This window comes from Lynx canadensis, chromosome D4 (genome assembly GCF_007474595.2).
Source record: "Lynx canadensis isolate LIC74 chromosome D4, mLynCan4.pri.v2, whole genome shotgun sequence".
In the NCBI taxonomy this organism is placed as follows: domain Eukaryota; kingdom Metazoa; phylum Chordata; class Mammalia; order Carnivora; family Felidae; genus Lynx; species Lynx canadensis.
In genome coordinates, this window is record NC_044315.2 from 69766603 (window position 1) to 69778735 (window position 12133).

The 12133-nt window shown below is 42.6% G+C and overlaps 1 protein-coding gene across 2 annotated transcripts in view; it reads right to left on the reverse strand.

Moving 5' to 3' along the window:
• The window catches only part of TMEM245 (transmembrane protein 245), a 102575-nt gene extending 90861 nt beyond the window's left edge, over positions 1-11714 (reverse strand). For both annotated transcript variants that reach the window (XM_030293181.2, XM_030293180.2), the window contains exons 1-2: positions 11130-11714; positions 421-538 (exon numbers count right to left, since the gene is read on the reverse strand). In XM_030293181.2, the coding sequence (XP_030149041.1) occupies positions 421-538; positions 11130-11714 (703 nt within the window). The remainder of the gene's footprint in view (positions 1-420; positions 539-11129) is intronic.
• Positions 11715-12133: the final 419 nt, after the last annotated feature.

The following is a 12133-nucleotide window of genomic DNA, read 5'->3' on the forward strand; positions in this document are numbered from 1 at the left end:
CCATATTTTATTTTCTCCTTCCCTCCTCTTCCTCCCCACTCGTGTAGCCCAGTCCCCTTCTCTTACCCGGCGTAAATACGTCTGGTTCCTATAACTGTCTCTCACATACTTAACTGCTTATCTATATCCTCCTGAAGTATGACACTCATAAATGGCCATGACACTGTAAGTGTGCTTTACTTTTTAAGATATATTTATTTTTAAAGGACCTTTTGAAAATGAACATTCAATATAATCAAAAGATAGACATGTTACAACATCTTTATTAAAGACTAAAGAAAGATTAAAGCAGAACATTTTCTAAAGATTATTTTAAAGAATGTTAAATGCAACATACAACACTACAAAAAAATTCACTTCAATTCAAACAATCAGCCTCTGCTGATCTTAAGCTAGACTTTCTTAGAGAAAAGGACCCACCTAAATGAAAAAGCAATATAATCCAGACAGGAATTGAAACTGCTCTCAAGTAGCGTTCAGTGCTTGCATTCCACTTGAATGAGACAGCCAACACATAGCCAACTACCAGTGTCCAGATCTTAAATAAATGAAATACAGACACAGTTGTTAATATATACACATGAAAATAAACATACATTCGTACAAAATCTGCAAACATCTATACAGCATGAGAGCTGTGGATATAACACAGATAAGATGAAGGTGGTGGTGCTAAATGACATGTGTATAGATCTTCTTCTTCTGTTTAAACGAATCAAGTTTTGAAATAAACAAGCATTTGAAATCTAGCATATATGGTTATATTATTTCAATAGTCTTGGGGCACCTGGCTGGCTCAGTTGGTACAGCATGTGACTCTTGGTCCCGGGTTGCAAGTCCCATATTGGGTGTAGAGATTACTTAAAAATAAAATCTTAAGGGCACTGGGTGGCTCTGTCAGTTAAGCATCCAACTTCAGCTCAGGTCATGATCTCATGGTGAGTTCAAGCTCCACATCTGGCTCTCTGCTGTCAGAACGGAGCCTGCTTGGGATCCTCTGCCCCCCCCCCCCGCCCCTCACCCCCGCTTGCCCCTCCCCTGCTCGCGCTCTTGCTTTCTCAAAAATAAACATTGAAAAAAATAAAAAATAAAAATAAAATCTTAAAAGGCAAAAAATCTTAACCAAAAAAACCCCCACAAAGTTTTAAGATACTTTAAAGTTCAAAACTATTTGATGCATAAAGATACTTAAGATAAAATATTCAATTTTTAAGCCATGGACTTAAATCAAGAGCTTAAGTCATGGAATTCTTCGAGTTTGCTCTATAGATGAATATTCAGAAAAGTACAGCAACAAAAAAGAAAGCTTTCCCAAAACAATTGGGTTAAAAGATTCCATCACAGCCTATGAAATATGTTGTTAACTGTGAGAAGAATTTTTTTTTAAAGCTAGCAAGAAGGCAGCCAACTGAAGTGTGACCCCTGAAGTAATCTAGGTAAGAGATGGTTAAACCTAGTCCAGAGTTATGTGGACAGCTGAAGAAGTGTAGCTAAAAAAAAATATTACCAGAGGAAGAGAGAGAGAGTGTTGAGAACAGAGGACCCACCAGGGTCCCCCTCTCAGTTTTCCCTACACCAAAACTAAATGACTCTAGCACTTGGAAACACCTGCACAGCCCACACAAAAACTCTAATAATATTTACAAAAGATGGAAAACAATGTGAGCATCATAAACCTATTAAAATAACCTGAACCCTGGGGCGGGGGTGGGGGGGGGGAGGCAAATTAAAGCAAAAAAAAAAAAAAAAAAAAAAAGAACTTTAAGTTCCAATTCAGAGAATGAAGAAAAAGGAACTGATGTGATTACTACAAAAGACAGGGAAAAAAAACCATCTCCTACTTTATTTGGGTTGTATCAATCAATAAAAACAGTCTTCTGGGGGAGCCTGGGTGGCTCAGTTGGTTAAGCGTCCCACTTGATTTCAGCTCAGGTCACGATCTCATTGTTCCTGGGATCGAGCCCCACGTCAGGCTCTGTGCTGACCAGTGTGGAACCTGCTTGGGATTCTCTCTCTCTCTCTGCACCTCCCCTCTACTGTATAAATAAATAAAACAAAAAAATAATAGTCTTCTGGTCTTAAAAATGTTTTTAGCTTCTGACCTTAGACTTCAGCTTTGGAACCTTACTAAATAATAATAAATTCTGAAAAAGTCTCTATAATATAAAGAAGCTCATCAGAGTAAAATTTAGGATAGTGAAAAGTGAATAACCCAAAAGTTCAACTGGGAAGTAACTACAGAGGATTCACTCAATAAAATGTTATTCAACCATTACAGTGTTGGTTTTTTTTAAACAAAAACTATAGAGTTAAAAACACTCTTAAGATACGCTTAAAGAGGGGCGCCTGGGTGGCGCAGTCGGCTAAGCGTCCGACTTCAGCCAGGTCACAATCTCGCGGTCCGTGAGTCCGAGCCCCGCGTCGGGCTCTGGGCTGATGGCTCGGGGCCTGGAGCCTGTTTCTGATTCTGTGTCTCCCTCTCTCTGCCCCTCCCCCGTTCATGCTCTGTCTCTCTCTGTCCCAAAAATAAATAAACGTTGAAAAAAAAAAATTAAAAAAAAAAAAAAAAAGATACGCTTAAAGAAAAAGCAAAATATAAAAAACACATGTGACATGATTATAGCTACTGCATGGTGGGAGGAAAAGTAAATGTACTAAGAAGTTAGTAATTGTATTTGGGTGATAAGATTCTGGTTTTCCTTTTCCTTTTTCTGTATCTTCCAAAGTGTCTTTAATGAGCACAAATTCTTTTATAATGGAAAGGATATTTCTTCAAGCAACTCTATTAGATGAAATATTCAAGAGATCTTAAGCCCCAGCTATATGAGCACATGGGAAGTGGAACTACAGCTGCATCAAAACAGTTCAAGCTTGCAGAACCACACAAATTTAACCTGGGAATTCAGAGAATTTGAAGTAGGGCTGTAGAGCTCAGAATGAAATCAGCGTATAATAATAGCACACTTGCATACCAAATCTGTTAAAAAATGATCCTCAGCAAACGGTCAGTCTTCGGTGCACACAGGGGTAATGAGCCCCATGCCATGAAACATTGAGTCAGTAATTCAGGTAAGAGACTAGAAAGCATATTAATTGAATTCACAGATTCCACAAAATTGGCAACAGTCAATAAAAACGGAGATGACTATAATGATTCAAAAAGATATCCCGAAGCTAGAACAATGGCTAATTCCAAAAAGATTAAATTTAATAGAAAGATGCAAAAATCTGCTCTTAGGTTCAAACTCACCTGCAAAGTACTGAATGGGAAGAGGATGGCTAGGCTACTTTTCAGTTCAGTGTGAGTCAGGAGTATAAATAGTGTGAGTGCCTATTAATAATGCTCATATCAGGAAAAATGATTGTTTCAATGACTTCCGCACTATCAAAACCACAGCCATAACGTTCAGACTGGGAAAGGAAATAGAAATCACCACATAGGAGATACAAACTATAGTTGGGGGGGGGGGGCAGTAAAAAACTGCTCCATTTAGGAAAAAAAAAGAAGAAAATATGAGGATTTGATAGCTATCTTCAAACAGCTAGGAAGAAGTCATCTGGGAGAGGCATTCACCTTAACCCCTGTGGTCCTGAGAGCAGAAACAATAGGTGGGAATCAGGAAACACCACACTGCAGCTCAACATGAGGATAAATTTTTCTAACAAACTATAGCTGTCTAAAAATGGAATATTTTGTGTGAGCAAAAGCTGACCATAAGTCAGGGATAACAAAGCACAAGAACCTGCTTTCAGAGATTAAGCCTATGATGGTTTTTAAACTGATTTCTAGTAAGTTTCTGTTTCTTACGTGTACTCATAAGGAATCAGTATCACTTACGGGGAGAGAAAAGAGACTCCATACTTCAGAGGGAGACTCATGGTCTAAAGAGAAGCACATGTTTTCACCTAGTAAACCTGAAACCCACTGATAGCCTTATTTCAGTTTAAAACACCCACTTATCGGAGCACCTGGGTGGCGCAGTCGGTTAAGTGTCCGACTTCAGCCAGGTCACGATCTCGTGGTCCGTGAGTTCGAGCCCCGCGTCAGGCTCTGGGCTGATGGCTCAGAGCCTGGAGCCTGTTTCCGATTCTGTGTCTCCCTCTCTCTCTGCCCCTCCCCCGTTCATGCTCTGTCTCTCTCTGTCCCAAAAATAAATAAACATTGAAAAAAAAATTTAAAAAAAAAAATAAAACACCCACTTATTAAATACACTCCCCAATTCTACTTCTAGGAACTTGGTTTACGGAAGTTCCTAGTTTGGTTTATAGAAGTTCCATATACTGTGCACACAGATCTGAAAATGTTCACTGCGGCTGCAAAAAATATTTTAAAAAATAACTTAAATGTCATTTTGTAAAGGACTCTTTAAATAATGGTACCTCCAGAAACTGGAACAATTTTTCAGACTTTCAGAGGTATCATGAATATCTACATTCAATGACAGTATAAATGCACACATGTGTAAATCTGTATTGGTGAAAATACACTCAGCCCAAATATTTAAAAATAGTATCTCTGGGTAGTTGGATTTCAGGGAGCAATTTGCTTCTTTCTGCTTTCCTTCAAGTGTTGAATTTTCTAAAAGTATTTTCATCTTTATAAACAGCATATGTTTTTTGAGGGTTTTTTTTAAAGATTTTTTTTAAGTTTATTTATTTATTTTGAGAGAGAGAGAGTATAAGCAGGGGAGAGCCAGAGAGGAGGAGGAGAGAGAGAGAATCCCAAACAGGCTCTACACTGACAGCACAGGGCCCAATGCAGAGCTCAATCCCACAAACCATTCGTTGAGATCATGACCTGAGCTGAAATCAAGAGTCAGATGCTTAACTGACTGAGACACCCAGGCACTCTGCAAACGTTTTGAACTTAAAAAACCTCTTTTGGGGCGCCTGGGTGGCTCAATGGGTTAAGCGTCCGACTTTGGCTCAGGTCATGATCTCGCGGTTTGTGGGTTCGAGCCCCACATCAGGCTCTGTGCCGTCCATCCAGAGCCTGGAGCCTGCTTTGGATTCTGTTTCCCTCTCTCTCTGTCCCTCCCCCACTCACACTCTGTCTCTCAAAAAATGAATAAACATTAAAAAAAAATTAAAAAAAAAAAAACAACACCTCTTTTGACCTATGGATATTTTCCCCCCGATATTCTGAAGCGTCTCCTCAGAAAAGATTCACAGGATATTATTAGCTCAAAAAGTATGACCATTTATAAACACTTTATAGATTTCTTATTAAACCGTTATGATTACATAAATTACCAATGTTTGAAAAATGTTTATCAGATTATCCTAACACATATTCAGAGCTACAACATTTTCTAAAAGACATCTGGAAAAAAAATTTTTTTTTATACTATAGTACTATTAAAAAGAAAGAGCTGTATCTATTAGTGCTAACAAGGAAAGATGTGTATAATACAAAGATAAATGAAAGACCAAGGTGCAAAATTGTATATATATGTTACCCCATTTTTGTTTTGAAAAACAAATGCCCCATACTTTATATGTTCATATAAGCACACAAAGAAATTTTGGTTATTCATCAGTTAACAATAGTAACATGTTACCCTGTGGGAATGGTGGCAAAGAAACTATTCACTTTACCATACAGACTTCTATGTTGCTTAAGTTGTGTTGTATATAACATGTTTTACTTGAACCAATTTTTGAAATTGCTAAATATTCTTTAAAATAAATTCACCAAAAATAAGGATTTTGTACTTTCAAATTACAAATATAATTTCTAGTATGGATTTCTAAAAGTCTGTCTTTAAGAGTTTTATATTTGTCTCTACGCTTAGCATCTGAACAATCCTGTTCAAGTATGAATTTGCTTCCAGCTATGGAGGAAATCAATGAACCACAGTTTATATATAAGAGGGCATACTTTCTCAAATGTGTGTTCTTTAAAACAATGTATCCTTTTCAAAATACACATTTAATACTCACTTTAAAGCACCAATGTGTGCTCAATACCACATAAAATGTCCCATAAAAACTGGCAACATTAGGGGCGCCTGGGTGGCGCAGTCGGTTAAGCGTCCGACTTCAGCCAGGTCACGATCTCTCGGTCCGTGAGTTCGAGCCCCGCGTCGGGCTCTGGGCTCATGGCTCAGAGCCTGGAGCCTGTTTCCGATTCTGTGTCTCCCTCTCTCTCTCTGCCCCTCCCCTGTTCATGCTCTGTCTCTCTCTGTCCCAAAAATAAATAAACGTTGAAAAAAAAAATTAAAAAAAAAAAAAAAACTGGCAACATTTATTTAGCACTACAAACTAATAATCACATTTTCCTTTCATCAGGCTTATTAACCACATAGGCTTTTCTGATAAAATACTAAGTGCATAAAACATAAGTAGACTTTGCCTTTTAGACGGTTTTATTTATTGCCATGTGGGCACTAACCGGAAAAACAACTGGGCTTGCTTCTGTTGCACGTTTTTGCAAAAACAGTTTCCCAAGTCTTTCACAGCGAGAACAACCTCCCAGCAGCAGCCCCTGATGCATAATCCCAACTGCACAAATGTACAAATCTCAATCAGTGATTGCTTCGGCTATTTCATTCTCCTTTAAAACAGCTGTATCCCAATTTGAAAACTATTCTCTTTTGTGGTGTGGCAACTTAGAGTCAAGTATCTTTTATAATCAGCGTCTTTGAGAAAGAACCTAAGCACTGGCAACTTTCCTCCTTACTGATGCCAGGCAAGCAAAAGCACACCTAGACAAGGGTTCAGAAGTGGAAGAGAGTGGGCCCGACTGGCTGACTAAGAGCCTCTTGGGCAGTACCGCCAAACACTTGGGAACCGTGCAAGGAAGCTGAGAAATCATGGAAGCCAACCCTACGCTTCACACAGCTGGAGTGGAGTAGCCCATAGAAGAGCCCTGGCCGGTCAAAGGTCACAGAACAAGCTATTGACAGAGCTCAGTTGAGAATTTACAGTCTCGGGGCACCTGGCTGGCTCAGTCAAAAGGGCATGGGACTCTTGATCTCAGGGTCATGAGTCTGAGCCCCACACTGGGGAGATTACTTACAAAAAAAAAAAAAAATTAAATAAGTAGAATTTACGGTCTTCTCACCTTCTGCCACTATTCTTTCTACCTCATACTTCTTTATAAAGTAAAATGGAAACAATAGGATCAGAAACCGTGGAAGAAATCAAATCTATTACTATTACACAAAAACTATAGAGGGTCTCCAAATCTTCTAACATGTATGGACTAAGTAAGAGGGACAGGAAGATCAAAACACTCCCAGCAAAGAAGAAGGGGCAGGGGAGGAGAGGGAATTTGCTTTTCAGTTTTATCTTGATAACTCTACATCATGGGAAGATGCAAAGGGCCCCAAGGACTGTGTCACAGGTGAGCTTGGTGCAACAGGTGATTTTTTTTTTTTAAGTGCTTAGAAATCACTTCTGAAGTCCCTACAAAATTCTAATATATTTCAAACTGTTTAAAAGAATTATTCACACCATAAATGCTTCGTCTTTCACTTGCAAGCAGAATAGGGTGTTAAGAGACTGAAGAAACCCAAAAATGAGGTGAAGAGGAACAGAACTAGAAGGATAAATTGGCAACAAAGGAGAACACAGGTATGGAAGCCACTAGAGAGGAAAACTGTACAGGACTTGGAAATAGCTGAACAGATACAAAGATAAAAGAAAGAAAGTGATGACCAAGGTTTCTAGAAGACTAGAATCCAAGGGTCTTTGGGGGAACATGTGTGGCTAGTACAGTCCTGATATTCTTCTACATTTTTCCCCAAATAACTAAAATCAGTTTCTATTCTAAAAAGTTAAACTGAAACATTTAAACACAACAAAGTAGGGGCGCCTCGGTGGCTCAGTCGGTTGTGTCCGACTTCGGCTCAGGTCATGATCTCGAGGTGAGTTTGAGCCCCATGTCGGGCTCTGTGCTGACAGCTGAGAGCCCGGAGCCTGCTTCAGATTCTGTGTCTCCCTCTCTCTCTGCCCCTCCCCCGCTCATGCTCTCTCTGTCAAAAATAAATAAAACATTATAAAAATTTTTTAAATAAAATAAAAATAAACACAACAAAGTAGGGGGAAACTTTTAAAAATTCTTATCAAAGGTTACTAAGAGTTTTGCTGACAAAAGAATTTTGCTGATTGGGCTGCTGAACCATTTACTGTCGGAATGAACAGATCAATCTCTAAACCAGTCTTTACATCAATGAAATCCCTCTCTCATTCTTCACAGGATAATTGTAAGTAGAAAACAACACCCATGAAAGCACCTGATACAGTGCCTGGCATGTGATAGACGCTCAAAAGTTGGATCTTAAAGGTATGAAATGTCGGCTCCCCAAAACGTAGATTTGCTTAAATGTAACTTTTCTCCCTCCCTTTCCTATCTATGTCTCTCTTCAGCAGCAGGTTCAAATTTACAAGTTGTCTAGAAAATATGGACTCTTTCTCTATACCAAGACAGCTCTGTGTGGGCTCACAGAACCACACCGACTGTGAACTCTGAGACAGGAAAGTTACAGCGTGGGCTCCTTGCCCAGTCACACGACGTTCCTTCACTTCAGGTCAGGCCTTAATCTGCCCTTTTGGCGGAGAGCTGAGGACTCCCTGTCTCTGCTTCCCAAGTACACCTCTCCCCCATCTACCCGCCCACCCCTAAGGGTTGCTGCAAGAAACCACAACTTCAAGCCTTGTTTCTCTCAAATTCAGATCAACCTAGGGGACCCACTGGTTCGATTTAAGCCCCTCTACCATTCCTATGCACTTCTAGTTAACTCATACTCTCTTTTACAATAGTTTTGTTTTCCTCCACTCTTTTCCTGTGCCCCCATCACTGTAGCCAAACAGCTCTTGCAAGCCTTTTAAAAATCACTAATCGGGGGCGCCTCGGTGGCTCAGTGGGTTAAACATCAACTCTTGATGTCGGCTCAGGCCTTGCTCTCATGGCTCATGAGACAGAGCTCCAGGGCCGGGCTCTGTGCTGACAACAAGGAGCCTCTTAGGATTCTCTCTCCTTTTCTATCTGCCCCTCCCCCTGAGCGCGCTCTCTCTCCCTCTCTCTCAAAATAAATAAACAACAAAAATCATTAACTGGCTAGACCTTCCTCCCGCCTTCTAGCCAAATTAATATTGGCCCTTACTCCTCTTCCATTCATTCACAACTCATACAAGGGTATTCGAGTAAAGTACAAAAATGAGGGTTTCTCCTCTGTAAAAAAAGATATTCAGAACTACATACATTCAGCTACAGGCACTTCTTCACTGGTACTCAATTCCTCATCTCATTTTTCACTGGGAGTAACTGGCAGAAATGCCCCACTTTCCACTAATCTTGCCACTTTATCCATATATTCAACTTCTTAGTATAGTATGACGTTATGTTATTTATACGTTAGATCTTTTACTTTCCAATTTCCTATAGTTTCGTGGATATGCTATTTGGTCTTGCCAACAGTAATTTACACTAAATTGCAGTATCAACAGTCAAAATGTCAGCAGAAACTGTACATGTGTCTGCCTTTGACAAGACTGAATTTCTTGAGGGTAGGAATCAAGTCACAGTATTTATATTTCTTAACAGCATATAGAATTTGGTCTTATATGAGGCAGTCAACTGAACTGTGAAACAAGAAATAGCAAGGAAGGTATAAATAACAGGGTAAAGGAGATGAAGCATACTCTGGATTTCTTCACAAGTTATGTGACTTTGGGACGATCACATTCTCTGTGCCTCAGAAGCCTCTCCTGAGAAGTGGCAGGCATCTGGCAGTAAAAAAAACTCCAGGATCACTCCCACCTGACAATCCAGCAAGCCCCAGGAGTTCAAAGGTCATTCCACATCCCTCTTTTCTACAACTGAAATAGCCCAGGCCACTTGGAGGCCAAAGCTGGTCTGATCACTTAGCAGTTGCACACACAGACAGCATCCCAAAATTATGGATGAGGTGCTCCCCAATATCTCGCTGGCCCATAATGGGTTGGTAATGACGTGTTTGTCTGCCATCTCCATGAGAACATGTTCACGTATGATTCCATGACCTTGAAGACAAAGCCTGCATCTTACTCCTTCTAAACCCCTACAAACCCAAGCATCCATCAACACGTTCAATCCCCTTTTAATGGAAACTGAGAGGTGGTAGTGACAGAACAAGAGAATACAAGAGTTCTGGAATCAATTATCACTCCACCAATAACCTTAGCAACTCAAAACTCACACATAAGGGGTATCATTTTGCAACTTGATGTCAAGGTGCACTGAACACTGACAAAAGCAAAGAAAATTATTTTTAAATGTACTGTTTATTGACGAATTAGCATTCTCATGCATTAAATATTCACCTGTTTTTAATAGCCCTCAGTTAAATAGTTGGGGGATTAACTGGTCTAGAATCTAGTCTGAGTTAGGAAATGTGCCACTAGATTATCTTTGAAATCCTTTCCAATTCTAAAGCTCCCAAATTTTCTATGAATAAGCGCAGGGCGATCCAAGAAACAAATCTACCTCTTCTTTACTCAGTCTGCTTAAGTAATCCAGGCGGGAGGCAAGGTACTCTGGTACAGCAGTCCCTCCACAAGTGGTTCCCAAGAAGTCGAGTGTGGCGTGGGAGCAGGCCCAGGTGCCTCACACCAAGTATACTCGAAAGCTCCTGAACTCAGAAGCAGCAACGGCCTTTGAAGCAAACTTCGTCTTATGACTTGAGAAACTTGAGTCAATCCGTCCCTTCTTTGTCCCTAACTAGCCCTAGCCTGGTAAGCAGTCACTTCTCCCATCTGCAGGATGACAAGCTGGACTAGGATCTCTAAGGCCCCTTCCAGCTGATATCCAGAAAAGCCTCCCGTGAGAACTAAAGATGGTCGGACCCCACCTCCGCCGCCCCGCACGCTGCCCAGGGGTAAATTCAAGTCCACCTGCCCATGCTCAAGTCAACCTGAAAAGCGGAACTGCGATTCCCAAACTAGGGACACAACCACCTTAGAGTATTAAGATGGGGGCGGGGACAGGACCCCGCCCTCTCTTTGGAAGGAAGTGGGCCGAGTTCCTTAGGTGCACGGGAACCTGCACAGTGAGAAGGAGCTGCAGGATGGCACCCTCGGGAGCCGGATGTGTGTTGAGGGGTGCCCTGGGCCCACGGACCGTGTCCGAGTGGCCGCTCACTCACCCACAGGCTGCTGAAGTAGTCCAGCCCGCGGCAGATGAGCGCGCCGGCGTGCGCCAGCAGCACCTGCACGCCCAGGTAGCTGCCGAGGCAGTAGAGGCCGTAGAGGAGCGGGCCGCCGGCGCCCAGCAGCAGTAGCAGGCGGCGGCGGCGCAGCGCCTGCTCGCCCAGGGCCTCAACGCCGTAGTCGGCGAAGCAGAGCGGCAGCAGCAGCGCGGCCAGCACGATGGGCGTGTGCGCGCGGTGCAGGCGCTGCAGCCAGTGGCGGCCCAGGCGCGTCAGCGAGCTCTTGAAGGGGTGCAGGAAGGTGCCGCACAGCACGGCCCACAGCAGTGGCCGCAGGAAGGCCTCCAGGATGAAGTAGACGAGCACGGCTGCGCCGCAGCACAGGCACACGAACAGCACGGCCCCCGTATTGTAGAAGGCCTGCTTGATGGGCTTGTCGAAGCGCAGCGCCAGCGCCGGCGTCCTAGGGGTCTCCCCGCAGCTGGCCCCGCTTCCCGGCCCGACCGCGCGCGGGACCCGCGGCGCCCGACCCGGGGAGCCCCGTGGGCTGGGCGCCTCGGCAGGTCGGCCGTCGTCGGCCATGGTGCCTCTGCTGCCGCCGCCAAGAGGCGGTACTGGAAAGCCGAGCGAGAGTCGCGGGAAAGAGGTAAAGGCGCTCTGCGCGCAGCATTATGGACGTTGTAGTTCCTAGCTGGCCACTGAGCGCCTACAGGCCCCATGGGGAACTACAATTCCCAGAGGGTGTGGAGAGTGTTCTTTCTCCCCCAATTTCCTCCGCCCATTGGTCCCTGCAGATGCAGGTAACAGGTTTCTGGGCTCATCATCTGCAGAGAGAAAAAAAGTTCCTCACCCATTGGTTAAAGTTAACTTTTCAAGGGGCGGAATTCCAAGAGGCACTACGTTCACAGTTTGAAAATCCAGGCTGTACATTAGAATCCCAGGGTGGAGGAGCACTTGTGCAAGACGATCCCCACATTCAATTTTATTGGTTTATTTAAGAA